At 40.4% G+C, this 23,516-nt stretch overlaps 1 protein-coding gene across 4 annotated transcripts in view; it reads right to left on the bottom strand.

Moving 5' to 3' along the window:
* The window catches only part of PCDH15 (protocadherin related 15), an 811,839-nt gene that overhangs the window by 501,426 nt on the left and 286,897 nt on the right, over positions 1-23,516 (bottom strand). For all 4 annotated transcript variants that reach the window (XM_043518631.1, XM_043518633.1, XM_038411063.2 and 1 more), the window contains one exon: positions 7,620-7,739. In XM_043518631.1, the coding sequence (XP_043374566.1) occupies positions 7,620-7,739 (120 nt within the window). The remainder of the gene's footprint in view (positions 1-7,619; positions 7,740-23,516) is intronic.

Genomic DNA, 23,516 nt, shown 5'->3' with positions numbered 1-23,516 from the left:
TAACAATGAAACCATATGGAAGATAAAATAAAATCAAAAGTGGATGCAGAAATATTATTTTGACAAAAGGGACCATGATCTCCCATCTCTTAATCCAGGTGATAGTGTGCTCGAGGAATCACACCTCTAATACTTGGGGCCAAAGGGCTACTATTAAAGAACAGCTGAATCCAAGGTTTTACATAGACCAGACAAACCAGGGGGACCCAGTTAGATGTAATAAAAGGGATCTATGAATAATCCCAGAAAGTTTGAACACAGTGATAGTAGATGTGGACCCTGGCATTTTGGACTGATCCTTCATCAACATAAAAAAAGAGAAAGTGCCAAGGAACAAGAGAACAACTGAGACTCTAATGAAAAGCTGATACTGAGAAGATCAGAGCAGGAGATTAAAGATCCTGAAAAACTCAGAGACTTGCTAACCTGCCTGGAAAAGAGGGATTTGAGGAAAGTGAGTGATGTGCTGATAACCTTTCCTCTCTAGGCAGTTGACACATTGGGTTTATGGAAAATATACTACATGGGTTTAAAATTTAATGCATGTGTTATTAGATAGTTGTTAGCTGTTTATATATATAAAGTTAATTTGTTTTGCTTTAAGAGGGAAGATGCAGAGAGATGTTTGTAGAAGATTATAATTCAGAGACACTCCCTCATAAGGGACAATATTATGAACACAGGAATTGGGAAATGTGCCCTGGAGGGGTTGGGAACACCGCATGGCTGTGTGCAACAGTTCAGAAATGCTCTTCAGTTTGTTTTATTACTTTCTCATTCACTGGTTTGTTATTTAATGAACCCCAAGATTGTTACATGGATAAACTCTGTAAAAAGAGGTACAGCCACAGAAATATCGAATCCGAGGAGTAGTAATTCAAGCCAAAGAGAAGCAAAGAACAGGACAGCAACAGTGGAGTTGGCCTTACACCCATTCTTCCTGAATTGACATGGTATACTGTTGAGTAATCTCTTGTTCTTTTAACTATGCATTTGATATTAACTGTACAGAGTAAGGAAGAGTAGCATGTACAAGCTGACAAGAGTTAATATGTTGGTAACTTATAGTTTATTACTATAGGTATTAAGTACTTGGTAGATTCTACATTATTTATCCTCCAGGGTATAATTTTTGATATTTTTCCTCATAATATTCTAAAAATTTAAAATTATCCCATTTGTCTTGATTTGCCTCTACTTCTCCTCACAGTTAGCAGAGCCTAGCCTAGCTGGGTCACTGCAGCAACACAAAGGCTCTACATAAGCAGTCTCCCAGGAAATTTGGGGGCAATTCCAAGACAATGGCTGAGTTATGAGCAGTGAAGATGACTTCCAGATTCCTGCCTAAAGTTACATAGCAATTTTGCAAAATCTGGGAACACAGAGATCAAATAGAAACTAAACAGTTGAAAACAGTCTCTGGAGAGCAAGAGAGGAGAGGCACAAGTGAACTGTTCCTACAAAGAACAGTCTGACAAGGAAGAGAAAGACACATCCTGTGGGAATGCCTGAAAGTAATTGCAGCTTTCCCTGGTTTCCAGGGACTATATGTCCCAGGGAAAGATAAACATGCATATAGACACTCTATTGTCTTAAGATCTGTTTTCTTTGAAATTCTTTATTTAGAACCAAACAATACCCACCAGAAAGTCATCAAGTAGAGTATCTCTGATCATAGCTCTTGGAGGGAACAAAACTGCAGGTATTGAACCTAAGTTAGGCCTGCTGAGGTAATTATGGTTAACACTTGAGGACTACAATCCAAGATCCAATTTGAGAGTGGTAGAATCATGTGATTCCAACCTGAGGGAGACACTGGCTTGAGGCCTGAGAGAGGGGGTTCACTCAAAGAAACCAGACGTGGAGTTAGTCCAGTAACTGTGATTATGATCACAGATTTTTCCCTAAAACAGAATTCTCCAACCTTTTCCTCCATGGTGATCTACTTTTAGACTAAAATAATTTAGAGATCTACCACACAACCTAAGTTTGTGCAAGATGATGGCTCCTTACTAAATACACTGAGTAACATAGCTAGTCAGGAATTTTCCAATTGTTCTTTGGCAGGAAAATGCCTCTTTGTCAAAACTGAAACTTTTTGCAGGAGATTTTGTCAGGAAAGAATGTGTGTGGGTCTTGCTGTCTACCCTAGTTGTTTGGGCATTTGCCTGGAATATGGAAGACCTACGTTCAAGTACCTGCTCTGCCTGATTTGAAGCAAGGACTTGAACCTGGGTCTCAACCTGAGGCAAGTATCCTAAAATTAGGCTACAAAGTCAGTGTGTCTCTTTCTCATTCTCTCCTGTTGGAGCTCTTCCAGTTTGTATAAATAATTACATATTTATTCAATGAGTATTCTCTGGGCCAGAGGTAGATTCTGTGTCCTGGTGGTTAGCACACTTGCCTGGGATGTAGGAGACCCAGGTTCAAGTCCTTGCTCCAATTTAGGCAGAGCAGGTTTCTTTTACAATACAATCATCAAGCTTTCAGTCACCAAATAGTAGCAGTATGTTGAGCAGACATCTTCACTGAACTATACCCAATGGCAGATTTTTTTTTCAAGATGATTGATTAATTAATTGCAATACAATGGACAGTTGACAGCTCTGAGTTATACTTATTAGATTTGGCCACATTATTGTGGGATCTTTCCAAACAGAGCACACATACGATCAAAGAAACAAAAATGCATTGCAGGTAAAATGGAGTCATATGGAGAAAGATCTTCTAAAATCTTAAATACAAAGCATCCTTTCCCATATTACTGTGGTGTATTATATTCCAGGAGACATGTATAACAATTTTGTTTTTAAAGTAACTTCTTACATGGTGACTCAATGCAAAAAGTGCAAGGCATTGGAAAAACAAGTCCTCATGTGATAGAAAGACAGTTCAGCAATAATTTATATAATGTACTAATGTGCTATAACAGCAACTTTCTCCTTTTATTATTTTTTCCTTCAAGGTAAAATAATGATCACTATGGGGGAAGTAGATGAAAATGTTGACCATGTGTAAAAATCCCTTAATTTATTAATATTTTCAGTGGGATAATTTTGCACCATTTTCTTGAAGGAAAAAAAAAACATATTCCCATAAAAGTACTGTAGTGCAATATCATTATCTTGAAAGTGCAATTTACAAATGTAGAATTATTTTTTACATAATTGCACTCGGAAACAAAACAATGTAACACTTTAGAGCTTACAAGTCGAAGCATGAAGGGGCATGAATGTTTAGCATATCCTGCACATAAATACCTTGTAATGCTGGCTACAACCATGCCATGTGAACACCTGTTCTCACTTTCAGCTGATATTATAAATAAGCAGGCAGCATTATCTCCTGTAAATGTAAACAAACTTTTTTGTCTTAGTACTTTGCAGAACAAGAAGTAGGGCTGAGTGGACTTTTATGAGGTAAATTGAAAAACACCATTTCTTTTATTTATCTTTTTGATAGTGCAAATATTTGTAATAAAAATAATAATATAAAGTGAGCACTGTATACTTTGTATTCTGTATAGTAATTGAAATCAAAATTTGAAAATATAGAAAAACATCCACAAATATTTATAATAAATTTAAATTGGTATTCTATTATTAACAGTGTGATTAAAACTGTGATTAATCATGACTTTTTAAAAAAAAATAGTTCATTTGTTTTGTATTAATCGCATGCATTAACTGTGATTAATTGACAGTCCAAATTTAAACAATATGAAGAAGTTAGAGAAAGGGATTTGCAAAGATCAGAATATTCCAGATCAGCTTTTACTGAAAGAAGAGGACCAGATCCTGATCCTAGATATGGCCCCTTTGCATGGCTTCAATAGATGCAAAGGGGTAAGGAGTGCTCTAAATTACAGCTGTGATGTAACACCCCCTAAAAATATTATTATGCCAGTTGCAAATTGGAGTGCAGTGAGGCAATGTCTCTTCTGCCTCCCAAAATCTCTTTATAACAAGGAGCCAGAAGAAAGTGGTCCTAAGTCATTTTGCACCCACAGTGAAAAATCTTTCTGGCCCTTCCCCACCCTCCACATCAAAGCAAACAAATGCTGGTACATTAATTTAGCATTTCCTGAAAGATGATGAATGGACAATGTCCTACCCCCAACCCCCAGAACTTGCTGTGCTCAGCAAGTTCTTACATCATTCTCCATGGAGTTCATTACCTTATGCTTTGCACCCAAGATTCATTGCAACATACAACTACTTTTAAGATCCAATTTGCTGTAAATCAATGGACTTGCTCTACCTTGATACTAGGGTAACAGAGCAAAACTGCATCAGGGTGTTTAAAATGAAGTTGCAAAAAGAAACAAAAATAATTTTCTTCTGAGAATTTGAAATATCAAAGTAAAGCATTAAATCATGAATGCATGCTCTCAGATGAACTGCAGGCTGTATTCATTAAGATTATCTGCCATCATCTCGCAGTGTGGGGTAGCGGACTAAAATTGGATTATCAGGACTAATACTTTGATTCAAAACTAAGAAACAATTTAAATGTTCTTTTTTTATTCCCCACCAGAATAAATTAATTCTGGGAATGATTCTTTAAGTAACTTTATCAATTTTCCTTTTAAAATACACCCTAATATTTTTTCTATCAACACAATTATATTTAGGTTTTATACACACACACACACACACACACACACACACATACTCTCTGTGACGGGGCAAGGCCAGATGGCTAGTGAAGTAATCCTGTTTGGATCCAGGAGGTGAGTGGGCTTCTGCCCGCCCACTACTAAAGGACCTCCCCCCAGCCTAAGGGGATGATCCACAGGTCCGGGATTCCAAATAAGTACGGGGAAAAACTAATGATAAAACAGGAACGGGAGTGAGATCACGGGGCCTCCAATGCCAGGAAGACGACTACCTTCCTGTACATTTTGAAGGCTGCCACGGTGGCCATGGGCCCCACCACCCTCTCCAACGCCCGCACGTAGGTCTCCATGTGGGGCGAGGTGGGCACCAGGAGGCAACGGACACCATGATTTCTGGTCAAGGTGGGGAAGGGGCCCCGGCCACCAGAGATGGAAACGGAGGAGGTGGCTGGGGGAGGTGACATAGTGGCGGGCGGGAGGGGGGTAGTCGCCACCTGGGGCCGGGAGAGGGGCACCTGCAGAGCTGGTGGATGGAGCAACGGGAAGGGATGCCACAGCCGCTGGTGGGGTTGCAGCAGGGGGGCAGCACCTTCTGTGGAGGGCTTTGCCTTTTTGGCAGGATCCTTACCATTCTTTTTTCACTGGCCTTTCCCTCTGGCTGGGGGCGGGGAGGGGAAGGGACGTGGCAGCAGTGGCATCTACCCCTGTACCTGCCACTGCCAGTGCCACAGTGGGGGCAGTAGCAGGTGGTTTGGTAGCGGCGGTTGATGTGGGAGCCACAGGGGACAACGGGGGGGGGAGCAGGAGGAGGAGGGGCAGTGGGGGCTGCTTGTGGGTTCCCACCCACTTTGTCCCCCATCATAACGAGCGCAGATGGAGGACAAACACAGGAGGGAGGGTAGGGAAGGAGAAAACAGGGCAACCACTCCTCCCTGCTAGGCTGCAGGCAGGGAAGGAGGGCGCCGGGAGGGGAGGGCTGGATGGGGGGCTATCAAGGACTTGGAGGGGGTTCAGTCTCCAACACAGGATGGGATTCTGGCTCCTCTGGGGAGGGGGAGGTTATAATAGCATTGCAGCAGTGCAGTGACACAGGAGTTCAAACAAAAAAGGGGAGGGGCACAAGTGCATGGGAAGGGGGCATGGGCGCATGAAACCAGGGGCTAATCAGGGCAGGGGAACCCCGGTGGGGGGAAACAACCAGGCTGGAGGTAGGACAAGGAAACCAAAGGGCTAGCTTCAGTGGCTGGGTGGGACAAACAACACTGCAGAGGGAAAAGCATGGGGCAGGCAAACAAACTGAAGCTGCTGAGGGGCTGGGGCAAAAGAGGGGGGCAAAGGGCTGCAAAGGAAAAGGGAGAAACTGCTACAGGAAAAGGGGGGGTGTCAGTCCAAGGGGGAGACACATGTGCCCACGTGTGCTTGCAAAAAAAGCTTGCTTCAGGTCCAAATAGTGGAAACAGGGTGTGGCAAGCCAAGCAAGCAGCTGAGTCCTTGAGGCAAGAGCTAGGCAGATGGTAAGCAGCCAGTGGGGATGGTGGAGGGGGCAGCAATGGTGGTGGTGGGGACTATGGGGAGGACACAGATGGACCAGGGGGCAGGCTCCACCCCACACCCCCTGTGTTGCCAGAAATTCAGTCAAGACCACCAAGAGCACAGTTTGAAAGTTACTCAGTCCTTGAAGGCCCCCTCCACAGTGGTCTGCAGAGGCGCTACGTGCTCCCCCAGCAGAAGATGGTCCCATTCTTATTCCTCCTCGAGGCTCCAGCAGCTCCCAGGCAATAACAGGAGCTCTAGCAGGTAGTCTAGTGGCTAGGCAGGAAGGACCCCTCACAGATGGTGGCGTGGTGGTGGTGTCCAGAGCAACCGTAGTAACAGCTGGGGCCCCTCACTCCCCTCTTCTGGGGAGTCATCAAGGGGCTGCAGCGGGAACAGCAACAGCTGGGAGGGGCATGGTCCAGCAGCCAGGTAGTGGGGACAGGGGAGTTGTCTGGCCCAACCAGGGGAGGGGGAGCTGGAGCTGGAGCAGCCTCCCTCCAAGCCAGAGGGCTATAGTAAAGTAATGGGAGACAGAGATAGTAGCCACAGGCTAAACAAATCCCAGTTACCAGAATAAGCAAATAGTAGCTACTCCAGGTCAATTAAAACACCTGGGGCCAATTAAGGTCTTTCTGGAAGGCAGGGAGGACAGCTAGGTTGACTGGGACACCTGAATCCAATCAGGGGCTGGCTGAAACTAGTTAAAAGCCTCCCAGGTAGGCAGATGGATGTGCATGCCAGGAGCTGTAAGAAGAAGTTATGCTGTTAGAGGGGGCTGAGCAATATACACCCTATCAGCCACAAGGAAGAAGGCCCTGAGGTAAAGGTGATGTGGAGCCTGAGGAAATAGCCCAGGGAATTGTATGTGTCCTGTTTCTAAAAAGTCAGCTACCATAGCTGATACTATTAGGCCCCCTGGGCTGGTGCCTGGAGTAGAGGGTTGTCCTGGGCTTCCCCTTTTACCCCTGCTGAATCACTGAGACAAGAAGACAACAGAGACTGTGCAAGGGAGGATAGCTTCTCCTCGCCTCCCTTGCTGAATTATGATGAAAATGGCTCAGTAGGCTGTGACCCTTGATTCTAGAGAGAGAAGGGCTACATGGAGGGTCACAGTGAACCTCTGAGGCTAGTGAAATCCACCAGGAAACATGGGACTCACAGAGACAAGGACAGAGCTTTGTCACAATTTTATTATTGATATATTTATATATTCATCTATCGATAGATAGATGAATTAAATTACTCATTGTGGATTGAAAATGCATGATAAATAAGAGTGACTACTGTGAGTTAAGCAACTGCCAGGGAGGGTTAATAACTAAATGACCCAAAATAAGAAAAATTATTAATGGTATTTACCGTAAGAGACAGATAGGAGGAAAGGTAAACTAAGCTGGTTTTTAAAAAGAACATGCATGCGAGTTTTGTGCAGTGTGCATGTGCTGAAAAGAAGAACTTCACTTACCGGATCATTAGGATTGTACTGGATGACATATTCTATCTGGCCATTGGGACCATCATCTATGTCCATGGCACCATTGTTCCCAGAGAATCCTGTGAAGATTGTGGTTCCAACTGGTGTTAACTACAACAAAAAGAATATACATACTTCAAAAACACTTGGAAACTACAGGGGGAAAAAAATGAGAGGCTGCCATTCCTTCTCCCAACTTTTTGTACCTAAAAGTTCAAAGAAAATATGGGGATAAGTTATAGCCCAATACTTTCAGTCTCTGGTTTAGATCATGTTATTTCCCTGAAAGAGGATTAAAACCATAAATGGGGTTGACTTATATAACTTCCTTGCATTAAGACCGTAATCTCTTTGTTGACATACTTTGAGTTAAGGGCCTACAAGCTTTGGAAAGAAAGAGAAAAGAAGAGAGGATAAGAGAGAGCAAAAGAGAAAATAAACAATTGCCCCCCTCTTCAGATTGGGAAGTGTAAACAAAGATGTCAATTAAAAAAATTAAATATCCATTTATTGTACAATGCACTTCATGAAAATGTTGAAAGTACAATGCAAGATAAACGAGATAAGCACGTAAAACAGAATATTTATAGCTTTAATAAACTTTATATATATAAATAGAGTCATTATTAAAATCTTTTCTTAAACAGACATTCTGAAACTCAACAGAGTTCTTGCTACGGTGGTACAAAAGCAATGACAATGTTTCATGATGTTTTGCTAGGGACAATTTTACACCCCATACACTCGTTTTGAAAATACTGTTTTCCAAACTATCCTAGCAGAGTTGAGCAGTTAGGGTGAATTCCTGACCCTGTTGAAGTCAATTGCAGAACTCCTGTTGAGTTCAGTGGAGTCAGAATGTCATCCTTAATGTTCAGAGTTAAACATACTAGACACAAAACCAAAATAAATAAACCAAACCCCTAATTTGGGCTGTAAATAGAAACAAAATTATTTCCGATTAGAAATTAATCACCACTAACTGCATTATTGGAGCAATTCCTGCTCTCTTGCAAAACTCTAGAAAACAGGATATGTCCAGAGGATACCACCTGGAGTCAGGGGAACAGAATTCCCCCATTCAGGAAAGAGAGCATCAGAGCAGACACTCCAGCTCACCATTAGCTGTAGTAGTAGTTACTGCCCCAACACACTCATTAAACGGAGTTTTAGTCACTGTTTTTCCCCCAAACTCCCCAGTCATGCTGCTGTTAAGACAAAGCTGAGCTGCCAGAAAGTAATTCTCCTCGGAACATAGGGCCAAACACAATGACAGTTTTATTGCTTTTCAGACTTTGCATGCAAGCAAAAAGAGGAAAGGATTTGTCCCACAGAGTTTATTAAAAAATAAACATTTCTGTAATAAATGAAGAATATAATAGCCACATTGCCACATTATATAATTAACACCACACAACAATAATTAATATCTTCCAACTTGCATTGTTTTCTCCTGTATCCTTGGTTTGATTTTTAAATCTTGCTGTTTATGAAGTTTAGATTTCTGTAATCAGTATTTTCAGAGCTAACAATTAAGCTCTGGGATAAAACCCATTTCCTTGCAAAGTCTTGTTTAAGAGAACAGTGTGTACTGTATATTTTTCTTAATGCCAATCTACATTATATATACTTAAACCATAACTATATATATTTATTTGCTATCAACTTGATTTGCCTGCCAGTGTCCTAGGCTGTAAAAATATTATCCATGCTATACAAGTCGTGAATGAGAGTTGACTTACCCCTCAGTTCCTATTAATTGCTTTCTTACATCATTCTCCATGGAGTTCATTACCTTATGCTTTGCACCCAAGACTCATTGCCTTAAATCTCTGTTGCAAGAGCAAACTTAAAAAAATAGGAAAACAATTCTCTCAAACTTGGATGAAGTTCTATAAAATTAGAGCTAAATACCTAAACCAAGTTGGATATTTTACTGTTAAGAACAGTATTTTTCAGGATTCTTGCCTACTTTTTTAAAGAAAAATAATCAAGACTTCAGATATTTTATGGTGAAATGTGACTTTTTATTTATTAAAATAAAATATTTGAGATCAGTCATTGAAAAGATTTGATTTTCACAATAAGTTAGATGTATTGTTTCAAGAAGATGTTCATCCTAGTGGTTGGTCTGAGGGTCAGTACATGATGGAGAATGCTCTCTTACCTACCTACACACAGTTAGAATGGTAAAAAGCTGCAAAGCTCCCTGGAAAAAAGGAGGAAATGACACAGATGATGAGATGTATATGCCCATAAAGGGCTAGCAAGGAGAGGGTTAAGCACTCGGTAAAATGCAGGATTTGTCAGCATAGCACTGAGCTGGGACAGCTATGATGAGGTAAGTCATTTCATGGTACTCTATAAGAGAGCGACTTTCTCAGACTTGGACTTGACTTCAAGAACCGGACACTCTCAGCAGAGGGAAACAATTACTAGTTGGAAAACAAATTATAGCTGTCCAAAGCCACCCCTTTCAAGTGTGTGAGAACAAGAATAAAATTGGAAAGAAAAGAGTCAGCAAGCAAAAGGTAACTAAGGCAGAACTTGTAAATAAGTGCAGACCACATTGTGAAAAGAGTCTGATTCAGTTCAACAGAGGGGCTAGGACTTTAGCTCCTGGAGTCAAGAGTTTCCAAAAGAATCTTTTTTTTTTAAAGCTGATTCAAGGCCAGATATTTAAATGTATTTAGGTGCTTAAAGATGCAAATAGGCACCAAACTGGATTTTCAAAAGTCCTACATGCATATAGTGGGAGCTAGGCATCTAGGAAGCGATCTGCATCTTTAGGTGCCTAAATACCTTTAAAAGTCAGGCAGTCAATGAAGAAAGTATAGCTCATTTAATTCTACTTTGAATACAAGGGAGATTGGGATAGTCTTCTAGATGAGGAAAGGAACCCTACGAGCAGCTAAGCCTAAGGATATGGTTCATATAGTGACAGGTTTCAGAGTAGCAGCCGTGTTAGTCTGTATTGGCAAAAAGAAAAGGAGTACTTGTGGCACCTTAGAGACTAACAAATTTATTAGAGCATAAGCTTTCGTGAGCTACAGCTCACTTCATCGGATGCATTTGGTGGAAAAAACAGGGGAGATTGATATACACACCAATCATATGGTTCATATAGTGTTACTTTATTAACAACATTGATTCCAAAATGAGGCATCAGAAGGGTGATGTTTTTTTTTTCTTCAGAGTTGTAGGGTGTGTTTTTTTTTCCAGTTGGATTGGACCTCTATCCATGTTAGAATATAAAAATACCCATACTGGGTCAGACAAACAGTCTGCCTAGCCCAGTATTCTGTCTTACAACAATGGCCTGTGCCAGACATTTCAGAGGGAATGAACTGAACAAGGCAATATCAAGTGATCCATCTCAGTTTCTGACAGAGGGCCGATCTACACTACCACTTAACTTGATGTAATTTACATTGCTTGGGGTGTGAAAAGGAGACCCCACTGAACAGCATAAGTTACATCAACTTAAGCGCTGTCCACACCAGCATTATGATGTTCGGAGATGTTCTCCCGCTGACATAGCTTCTACCTCTCGTGGAAGTGGAGTAATTATGATGACTAGAGAGCATTCTCCCATCAGCATAGCATGTCTTCATCAGATGTGCTACAGCTGAGCCTAGCCCACGAGTGTGGATTTGCCCAGAGGTTTAGGGACACTCAGTTCATTGGGTTATGTCTCTGACCATCCTAGCTAATAGCCATTGATAGATAAGTTCATTGAGGATAGCTCCAACTATTTTTTTGAACTCAGTTATACTTTTGGCCTTCACAACATCCCATGTTTAACTTCTCATTTGGAAGCTGTTCCATCTTCCTAAACATTTTTCCCCCCTTTTTCTTTACTCTATATAGTTCTAATACATCTTTTTTGAGATGGGGAGACCGGAACTGTGTGCACGGTGTGGGAATACCATTGATTTAATACAGTGGCATTGCAATATCTTCTGTCTTATTTTCTATCCTTTTTTGTAATGATGCCTAACATATTAGCTTTTTGACTGCTACTGCACATGGAATGGATGTTTTCAGAAAACTATGCATGATGTTTCCAACCTCTCTCTCTCTCTCTCTCTCTCAAGTGGTAACAGCTAATTTAGACCCAAACATTTTGTATTTTGCATGTTTAGTTGGGACTATATTTTCCAAAGTCATTCTTTGCAATTATAAACATTGAATTTCATCTGCTATTTTTTGCACAGTCACCCAATTTTGTGAGATCACTTCAATTCTTGGCAGTCAGCTTTGGATTTAATGATCATAAGTAATTTTGTATTGTTTGCAAACTTTGTCATCTCACTGTTTATCCCCCTTTTCTAAATCATGTATGAATATATTGAACAGTCCTGGTCCCAGTACAGATCCTTGGGGATTCCACTATTTATCTCTCTTCCTTGTGAAAACTGACTACTTGTCATTTGCAGGTCACTAACATCCCCATCAGATTCCCTATAAGAAGTCCATGAATACCATAGTACCATTAATCAGGCAAAAGGTAAAATTCTGAAGATTTTAATGGTGATCACAGTGAATTCAATTCTCTTGTTCTTATAGTATTAAATAAAAATCCATTTTGGACTTAAGGTGGAAGGGTGAAGAGAATAAAAATTCACCAAATAAGATGAAGGATTCTATCAGTTTAAACCACATTGTTGAGTTATACTCAAACTGACATAGTTGTGTAAATGGAAAATGTAAAAGGAACCCACATTACAAAAGGAATGATTTGGTACTATAAAATAAATGAATTACAGTTGCATGTTATAACTGCAAAGGTCAAAGCCTGCAGTCCTGATTTATTCTAGACATAATGCATTAAATCAGTACAGATTTGCTGACCTTCATGAATTTAGCAATGTGCATTCCATTAGTCTGCCAGCTTGATATTTTTGATTCAAAAGGTGGTATTGGACATCCCCTCACTTCAGGCCCTAGAGTATATTTATTCTTTTTCTCTTCCTTCTCTGCATTTTGTTCTATACAATATGAATAAATTAGAAAGGAGATTGAACCAAAATCCTGCATTTGAAGACATTGAACACCCTCTGAACTTTAGGAAAATTTCAATATGGATTCAAACTTTAGGGTTGCCCCAAACCCCTCATCAGAATTTCTTCAGACTTTGGATCAATTTACCTTAAGATCTGAACTACAAGTCTCATGTGCACTGCAAGAATGAACTTGATGAAGAGGAGAAATTAATATAGTCCGTTAGAGACTGGCACAGTATAGACAAAAGTTGTACCAGCTTTTTACAGACAGATCTGAAATGCAATAAGGTATTATAAGTAGGCATTACCAATTTTATTGAGTTTTATGCTGAAGGGACTAGACTGCAATCACAACAATCATTTGATCTGTTCAGTATAAAGAAGAGAGCTGCCTCAACCACAGTTCAGCTTTTAAAGTGTGCTTTGAGGGCTGATCCAATTCCCACTGGGAAGCTGGAACTGGGCATGAATGATGCTTCATTCAGGGAAAACCTTGTAGGAAGAGTACATATATTAAAATATTCTTTATTTATTTAATAGATCTCACTTTTGACTTAACAGGCAAAATTACATATGTATACTTACTGTACCTCTCATTAAAGGAGAAGTTACAGAGAGTATCTGATTCCTAATTAGACAATTCTATCTTCAAGATAAAGATCTTTAAATTTGGTTTTCTGGTGTCCATATGTTACAAAGTAATGCCCAAATAGATAATGTTTTATTAAGAGGATATTTTACATCAGACCCTGAAATACAGAAACAATTCCAGAGAGCAACTTTCCTGTAAAGAGCACCAAAATAGCAATTTGATATAACAGTAGGTGGTTATGTGGAAATATATTCTATTCTAAATGTATACTGCAGAAACTAGGGAAAAATCTTTTCTCCAGAAATTCACAGCCATATTGCTTACTGCTTTCCAAACAGTAATGGATTTTGTATAGCAAATGGCAATGCTATATCATGATAATAGGCAACCAATATGTTTTGGTAATCAGTCCAGAGATGATATATGGGATGTTCTTATGACCTCTTTTGTCATAAAAATTGCTTTCATACCAATTTCCTTCAGACAGTATACCGTAAAATAGCTTGTGAACTACTGGCCTTTCCCTAGGGTAGAGAATATTAGGGAAAGCTGGTTCTAAAAACTACCAACTCCTTCTACTTATTACTTTGGCAGGAAAAAAAAAACCCTGGAAGTTCAGTGTAGCACATAAAATGTGACTGTATATATGTTAATTTTTTTCAGATTGACAGCTAAATTAATGTGTTGGAAGATGGATATTCGGTCTCTAAAGAATAAAAGATCTTTTATTCTGAGCACAAAATCAACCACACCATTTTTATGTAAAACACTGTGTATTTAAGTTTGCCTCAAAGACATTTGATACAGGCCTCTGCATAACCAGCCTGCTCACATCTCTGCTCTCAGTTCATCCTTCTGCATGCCTCATCCATCATTTATGTCAAACTTTCCTTCTTTCTGCTTGCATTGTATCCTTTTCTCACTGTTGTTTGAATGGCGTTTTCCTTTTTGGCCCCACTTCGGGTGGGCAAACCTCTCTCTCTCTCTCCAAAAATTTCTTCCCTGAAGCCTTTCTAAAGTCGTCCTCTTGCAGTGGTCACATCACCTCCTGCTAACCCCCCTTGATCAGGACACACAAGAGAGTGAGGCCATTAGAGCTGGCCATTAAACAAAAGTTCTCCTTTGCCAAAAATGAGGTTTTAACATTTGTTTTCATTCTGCATTGGAATAAACTAGACCTTTTAAAAATCTCTCTAAAACAGAGAGGGAGACACACAGTTAACTGCAGATAACTTTACATCAGGAAAGCTTTAGTAGACACGAGGCAAAGCTAGTTTTTACCTGAATGTAGTTAGTCAAGGTCAATCCTAATACTCTCCAGTGGGGGTTTACCTCATCTAATTATATTGAGGTAAAAGCTACAGTTTTCTTGCTCCACAGGCTAACAGGGCAGATGAGGTGGAGTAGCTTTCAGCCCAAAGAATGGTTGCTTTGAGATTAGAAACTCTTAAACAAATAGGGTGCTATTCATTGGAGCCAATCAGCGCTCTCAAACATATTCCTAACCCCACATGGCCAAAGAGCGGCTAGGATAATTGAAACACTGTTACTCTCTGCCCAGTCTCAGCCATATCACAATCTCCAAATATGTCCTGGTGGGGAGAAAGGAAAGGGCTCTTTTGACAAATAGCGCGCACACCTGCCCAATAAGGATCCTGAGGGTGGCCTATTCCCCAACCAGTCCAGTGATAAGAGTGTAATAAACATATCTCCCAGATTTATTAACCTATCTATAGATTTTTCTTAAGTATAATTATTTTAAAATATATACGATAGTATAGTTTTACTATAGTATTAACGATAGTTAATAAAAAAATCTCCACCAGAACAGTATAAGAGGCCCTGTTCACCTCACAATGAAGCCAATGAGAGTTTTTCCACTGACTTTAGTGGAAAAAAGTGACTTTAGATCTTTTCAGCAAAGACAAATAATGCTGCTTGCGACACACTGTCGCTCAAAATGGCACCCTGTAACTCCCATATTCATCATTAATATATGGTTATGAGGTTTCATGCAAAGCATGCCATGTAAGACATCACATGAAAGGTCATGATCTGCTGAAACAAGTTGTTCTGTCCAAATGTGTATATCATTAATGTGTGTGAAGTTGGGATTTTGCTGTATGGTTATTACTGAAATATGTTGTAAGTTGAGAATCTCTACTGCCAGATGGCTGATAACCAATCATTAATAAACTCAATAGCTCAGTTGCACAAGTCCACACAATGGGGGTTTACTTGATAACTGTGACTCAGCAAAGCTCACCAGGACATGTCTGGGCAAGTGTCTTCTTGGTACTTGGACTGAATATAAAATGAGGGACTGTGGCATTCTATCTTGGCCTTTCTCCTCCGCCACTTATGCTGGCAGCAACAGGGCAGGTGAATGCTGAGAAGATGACAACTTCACCTGAGGAGACTGGTCCAGGTTTAAGAGGGGAACCTGTGTATTATGAACTGTAACATCCAGTGGGGTGAAAAAATTGCTGACCTAAATACCGCATAGTGTAATAAGGTTTAAGATTTAGATTGGCATTTATATTTTCTTTTGGTGACTATTTCTGACCACCTTCTGCCTACCACTTAGTCACTTACAATCTCTCATTCCATAGTTAATACATCTGTTTTATATTTTACCTAAACATTGTATTTTGCTTGAACTGCTTGGGAAAACTCAGCTCAGTTTACAAGGCAGGTGCATGTCCTCTCCACATTGAGGGAGGGCCGGACTGGTTAATAAACTTGCACTGGCTAGGCTTCTGACCAGGGTAAGATGGTATAACTTTGAGGTGTAAGGCTGGGGAGAGGAATTGGCTGGTGCCTTTCTCCATGTGATTCATGAGAGGCTTTGGGTGCCTTCATGCAATATAGCTCGGTGTGGGCTCTACCTGCTTTTGTGCTGAGGGATAACAGCATCTGGCTGGGTTTGCTGCTTGTCTGCTTATCTGTCCTTGTGGAAAAGGCAGTGTATTGTAAATAATAGCAATGATAGGAAACAAATCAAGTAAGAAATAGAAAGAAAACATATCTTGGAATTAAGAATGTGATTAAGCAAAGAGGAAATACTTACATAAGCCTCCATTTTTCCATAGGTGAAAGTTACACAGGACACTTTAAATATAAATAAACTTGCTGAAAGTATTTGTATGTACTAGAAAGATACACTGTGATGGATATATTCATCACCTTCATATGAAACACTGAGAATAAATTCTCTTGTTATTGCTTATTAACAAAGTTAGAAAAAGAGAAGAATTTGGCACAGTGGGTCATATAGCCTAACAAAATAAGATTTACAAGTAATCATTGTGAGCTAATGCACTTTTGATGATGTATACCAGCAGAGATTAATTACTTCAATACCATATGGAAAAAGACTTGAGTAATTACACGGAAAGTGAAGAAAATTCACTTTCAATCAGAGTTCAAGAAACAGTACGGCATAAATGCTTCTTTCTCTGCAAGTGAAGAATTCAAATGACATAAATAGCGTTGAACACTAGCCACAAATTTTTGGTTTCCAAGAAGAGAAAAATCTTCATTAATTACAAGGCACTATTCTAGCCTTATTATAAAGCAGTTAACCTGGTTTTTAATTTGTATTGGCTAATAATGAATTCACTCCTTTTATATTCTAAACCAAAACTATATTAAAAGGTTGAGAATTTGTAACAGCAACGGAAGGATGAAACACATTTAGAGGGATGCTGAGATTCTCTCAAACCCAGGCAATATAAATCCAGATATCCAGAGTTAAGGTGACACTTAAAAGAAATGAACAATTAAGGCATCCAAACAACTGCTTGGGTGACACTGATGCTCTCCCATCAATGGACAGAGGACAGACATGCATTTTCACACTCCTAGACCTCTCTGCAGCATTTGACACTGTTAATCATGAGATCCTGCCATCCCACTTGGAGAGATGAGGCAGGGGTCCAAAGTAATGCACTAAAATGTCCACAAGGTACATAGCTAATGAGTAATCATAGAATATCAGGGTTGGAAGGGACCTGAGGAGGTCATCTAGTCCAACCCCTAGCTCAAAGCAGGACCAATCCCCAATTTTTGCCCCAGATCCCTAAATGGCCCACTCAAGGATTGAACTCACAACCCTGGGTTTAGCAGGCCAATGCTCAAACCACTGAGCTATTTCCCCCCATCCTGCCCCATGATAGTTTCCTATCAGTAGACCCCCTCATTTGTGGAGTCCCACAATGATCAATTCTCTTGCTGGTCCTTTTCAACATTTACATAAAGCCTCTAGGTGAGCTGGCTCAAAAAGCCAGCAATATTCAGATGACATAGCTCTACATAGCATTACATAAGACCATACCACTACCACTAATATGGCCAAGTACTTTGACACTATCAGGTCATGGATGAAAAACACAAAGTTGAAGCTGAACTTGAGTTAAGACAGAAGTGATGCTGGCAGGCAAAGGAGAACATTCTGAAGAGTTGGCAGCCATAGTGCAGTCACCGTTGATGGAAGTTACACAACAAATGATCTGGAGAAAGGGGTAAACAGTGAGGTGGCAAAGTTTGCAGATGATACTAAACTGCTCAAGATAGTTAAGACCAAAGCAGACTGTAAAGAACTTCAAAAAGATCTCACAAAACTAAGTGCTTGGGCAACAAAATGGCAAATGAAATTTCATGTGGATAAATGTAAAGTAATGCACATCGGAAAAAATAACCCCAATTATACATACAATATGATGGGGGCTAATTTAGCAAAAACTAATCAGAAGAAAGATCTTGGAGTCATCGTGGACAGTTCTCTAAAGACGTCCACGCAGTGTGCAGCAGCAGTCAAAAAAGCAAAGAGGATGTTAGGGATCATTAAAAAAGGATAAAGAATAAGATGGAGAATATCTTATTGCCCTTATATAAATCCATGGTACACCCACCTCTTGAATACTGCGTACAGATGTGGTCTCCTCATATCAAAAAAGATATATATATTGGCATTAGAAAAGGTTCAGAGAAGGGCAACTAAATGATTAGGGGTTTGGAAAGGGTCCCATATGAGGAAAGATTACAGACGCTAGGACTTTTCAGCTTGGAAAAGAGGAGACTAAGGGGGGATATGACAGAGGTACGTAAAATCATAAGCAGTGTGGCAAAATGAATAAAGTTATTTACTTGCTCTCATAATATAAGAGGTAGGGGCCAGCAAACGAAATTAATGGGCAGCAGGTTTAAAATAAATAAATAAATAAAATAAATAAAATAAAAAGTTCCTCTTCACATCGTGCACAGTTAACTTGGAACTCCTTGCCTGAGGAGGTTGCGAAGGCTAGGACTATAACAGGGTTTAAAAGAGAAGTGGATAAATTCATGGAGGTTAAGTCCATTAATGGCTATTAGCCAGGATGGGTAAGGAATGGTGTCCCTAGCCTCTGTTTGTCACTTGATCATTACCTGTTAGGTTCACTCCTTCTGGGGCACCTGGCATTGGCCACTGTCAGTAGACAGGATACTGGGGTGGATGGACTGACCACTATGGCCATTCTAATATTCTTACGTTAACCACAATTGGTTAATTCAGTCTGTAGTTTAGGAGTACTCTTGTATTCCTTGCTGATGGTAAGCTCTCGCATAGCGGCATCCATGAGTAATGCTTTCTATCATCTCCATTTCATCCTGGTTGATGATGATGTGACTTCAGTTATTCATTTCTCAGCTGGTCTATAACAATGAGATACACTGGAGCATAAAGCCTTCAGCAATTAGAAAATTGGAACTAGTCCAGAATGCTGCAGTGTCTTTCCTCAGCAACATAGGTTTCCGCAAGCACATCAAACCTGTCCTCCACTTTCTCTGCTGGCTTCCATAGAATTTCAAATTAAGGTCAACACCTTGGTCCTTATTTTCAGAAGGCTGCATGACCTGGGCCCAGGATATCTAAAACTTGGGGATGAACATCATGGTGGACAACTACATTCTGGCATAACAGAATTCTCTACAATAATGGTAAAACTTGTCTGTACAGGAGACAGAATTTTCTTGGGGGCCAATATGAGATATGGAACAAACTCCCTCAAACTAAGAATTATCACAAACCTCACCACCTTCCACGTCAAGTGGAAGGCACATTTCTTTGACCTTACTTTCTCTAACAGATACATAGCAACATGTATATTTAAAAACTAAACATTTCCCCCAAAAGTATAAAATAGAACAAAACCAAAATATCAACAAAACAAGACATTCCACTGCATATGCCTCTCTCTCCTAGGGAGAAGATGAGAGAACAAACACCACATGGCAGATGCTTAATGCACTACGAGAATGTGCTCAGATATGGTGATCAGCATGGTATAAGAACCTGTAACTGAATAAAACTAACTGTGCCCTGTAGTGATGCCATGCAATAACCATACAATTTTAAGGAAATTTACTGTCTGTAGTCCAAGGTTAAACTGATTTTAAAGATGCATTACTTTTTCATATTTTTCCCCTCCTTGCACAACTACAGGATGCTGTATGAGTTAGGTATGTATTTCTTATCCTAACACATTTTGGATTGCTTTTTAATTCAATCTTTAAATCTAAACTTCCTGGCTTTATAGTACTTGATTTTAGGATAATTACAGCATCTGTAATATTTTTAGCCTTTCACATGGAGGTAAGGTTGATAATATATATTAGTAATTTAATGTAGTTTTTGTCTGGGGCTTTCCTTTTTCTTATTATTAAAATGTTTCTGCATGTACTGAAGAAGAAACTGAAGATATTTCCAATTATTTTGAAAATGAGTATCAACCTTAAATTTTTTTTAATTTGAAGGGGAGATTCACTAGTACACCAAAGAAGGGGGGGGGGAGTAACAGCTAAATATTCTGGTAATTCAGTCCAGTGATGAGCTGCCAAAATCTTAATAACCAGTTCCCTATAAAAAGTTCTGATTTAAGGGATGTGCCCCAGTATGTATTTTTTGTACTAACAAGGTTACCATAAGTCCATATAAATTTTAAAAATTCCTCCCAGACGGCGATTTAAGAACGAAAAAGCCTGACCTGTCCAGAAAAATACGGATGTATGTTAACCCTGCCTAATGTGTGTGAGGTGTGTGGTGTGTGTGTGTGTGTTTTTTTTTTTTTTTTTTTTAAAGATGGGCCACTCCCTGGGGGTGTGCTAGGCTGACCAGATGTCCTGATTTTATAGGGACAGTCCCGATTTTAGGGTCTTTTTCTTATAGAGGCTCCTATTACCCCTCAATCCCTGTCCTGATTTTTCACACTTGCTGTCTGGTCACCCTAGAGTGTGCACATGTGTGGGTCCCAGCTGCTCCCTGCCCCCCTCATTGAAGCAGGTGTGCATGGTTACTGCCCTGGGAACTGCAGGGCAACAGTGGACGTGGGGCCAGTTGCAGACAGGAGCATGGGGCAGGACTAGCTGGAGGCAGGGGGTGCAGGGCTGGCTGCAGGTAGGGCAGGGGGTGCGGAGCTGGCTGGAGATAGGAGGGTGCGGGTTTGGCTGGAGGCAAGGGGATGCAGGGCTGGCTAAAGGCAGGGTAGGACAGAGGTGCATGTGGCAGGGGCTGGCTGCAGGCAGGGCAGGGCGGGGGTGCGTGCGGCAGGGGCTGCCTGTGGGCAGAGGGTGCAGGGGTGACTGGAGGCAGGGCTGGGGATGGCTGGAGACAGGGCTGGCTGCAGGCAGGGCAGGGCATGCAGGGGTGGCTAGAGACGGGGGCTGGCTGGAGGCAGGGCAGGGCATACAGGGGTGGCTGGATGCGGGGGTTGGCTGGAGGCAGGACAGGGCATGCAGGGCTGGCTGCAGGCAGGGTGGTGGTTACTCATGGGGAGAGCAGCAGGATGCAGCCCAGGCCCAGCAGAGCAGCCGGGGACCCACCAGGCAGCAGTGGGAGCCACAGGACCAGGGGAGCAGGAGCAGCATCAGGGCTCGTGCCCAGGGCCAGGCAGCAGCCCATATGGCTCCTGCAGCGCAGCACCCCCGGCTGCCACAGGAGGAATTGCATCACTTCCCGGCTGGAGCCCATCAAAGCCTCAGCGCCCCCTGCAGGGAAGCAGGTTAACAACCGGTTCTAAAACTGGTTCAGAATTTAACAACCAGTTTGTGCGAACCGGTGAGAACCAGCTCCAGCTCACCACTGATTCAGTCCCTTAATTTGCCACTGGCTTATTGATTTAGGGGTCAGTGTTAGTAAGAATGGTGATATAGGGGAAGGGGGCAGGAAGAACATAATTCCCCAAGAGCCAATGTCTCAGTTCTTTAAGAGGTTTCCCTACACTTCTGGCTCAGTTACCCTGGCAGTGATTCCTCAATGCACAGTGGAGCCAATACAGTAGTGCCATGGGGAGCCTTTCAAGCACTGATGTCGAAGCTATCATGCAGCCCCAAAATCTTTAAAGAGCAGTGACAGTGGGGCCAAGAATTCTACATATGAGAACTCCTGACACATGTCTAAGCTTCCTCATATCAAAGAGTCATTACAATCAACAGAATTGTTGCATGTAAATTAGTTGCAGAAGAAAGTTGGTAATTGGATTATTCACCTTAGATGTCAATTCTTCCTCTTAAAAGTTACTTGAGTTGTTTATTAAGACTGTTTTACTATATACAAATCATGAGAACAATCATTAATAGCTTAATTACAACCTAATTTCCTCAAATAAAACATATGAAGATGCCAATGAATTTTGACTAGATGGATAGTTTGAAGTGTCTGCATTATTCCTTATTGCAGTTACCTAGGCCAAGAAAGACAGACATGGAAGCTACATTTTTGATGAGCCCAATTTTTAATTTTAACTCAAAGATTTAGATCCTCATAAAATGTATTCTATACTCAAAAAGTAAGTACTGTTAAGTTTGGGAAAGGAAATTTTGTGTTGTTCACATAAAACAAAGAGGCTGAATTCCTGATTGAAGTGCAAAATTGAACTCAACTTTAACTATGGAGTCATAACCAGTGCCTCCATCAATTATGAACCTAGGTATTCCCAATCCCATGCTTTCAAAAATCATGAGTTGGATCTCATTATTAATTATAATAATGAAACAAAATAAATACAATTAAATTATAATAATTTGGGAGTTTTTTCTTGTCTTCTGAGCCTTCAGGGTACATTCAGGGCATGTTTTCAGACTTTTCTCTGCAACTCCAAGAGCTAGAAATCTCCCCATAGCCTTTTTTGTTCTATAAAGAGAAAGCTGAGATTCTCAAATATTAATTTGATTTCAGTTTGAGGCTTTAAGAAAAATACCAAATATAATTAAATACATGATACCATTGTGAGAGCTGTCAACTCTGGAACCTACATCTTGGTATATAAACATTGATAAAACATGAACATGATTCTGGTGTCATGGTAATAATCTTGTAAAGAGAACAATGTATTGATAATATTGTTCATTCAAAACTGAAAATTAGTAAATCTGGTGCCATATTTCACAAGACATTACAGTAGGCTTTTTTTTAAAGTTGCAGTGAGATTTATAAAAGATGCCTCACTGGAGTCTGCACTATGATAAATCCAGGCTAGATATTGGTCTGCACTTATCACCATGTTCCATTAATGGCTACATCAACCTTCACAGATATCACACCAGACTAATATTGTTGCAAACAACATAACCTCCGCAAAAAATTCAGTGGAATATTTAAGGTAAGCCACTATAAACTATTGCCTTGCAAACATTTAATGTACATTTATGCAGTTAGATGTTTTCTTCATCTAAAGACATTTTTTTTCAAACCAAGAATAATCCATTGTATCTTCTCCGTACACCACTTTCATTGTGGGTCATACTTTCTTAGATATATGTGTGAGTATGAGAGAGAAATACTTATTTTCTCTAACCATGATTTCCTTATGTGCATATGACAGATCCAAATTATATCTACTTGTTTAGAGTCTTTTAATGACCTATTCTGAACTGTGATGTGGAAAAAAGGTTACTGCTTCTATCCAATATTGTGGCAGAAACTTTTTGTTTTGCAGTGCCTAGCCACAATCACAGCTGACAGCTCTGGGAGCTATTGTAATATAAAAAAAATAACTTGACAAAGATATTAAAACTTCTAACCCTACTTCTTCCAGATTTTCATTTTGGAAAAGTTAATGGCAAATCTCTCAATTTTCTCTTATATTCATTTTTTCAGTGCCATAATTTATATGGTGATTGCAAACAAATAAAAGCCAACATCCAACCTATAAAAAGTTATCGTCCAAGATCCTGATAGGATATCTGGTCCACACAGGCAGACCTCTGTGTACATGTGGAATCCACTGGTTTCAGAGATCTGACTGATCAGAT

This window comes from Dermochelys coriacea, chromosome 7 (genome assembly GCF_009764565.3).
Source record: "Dermochelys coriacea isolate rDerCor1 chromosome 7, rDerCor1.pri.v4, whole genome shotgun sequence".
NCBI lineage: Eukaryota > Metazoa > Chordata > Testudines > Dermochelyidae > Dermochelys > Dermochelys coriacea.
This window is presented reverse-complemented; position numbering and strand designations above follow the sequence as displayed.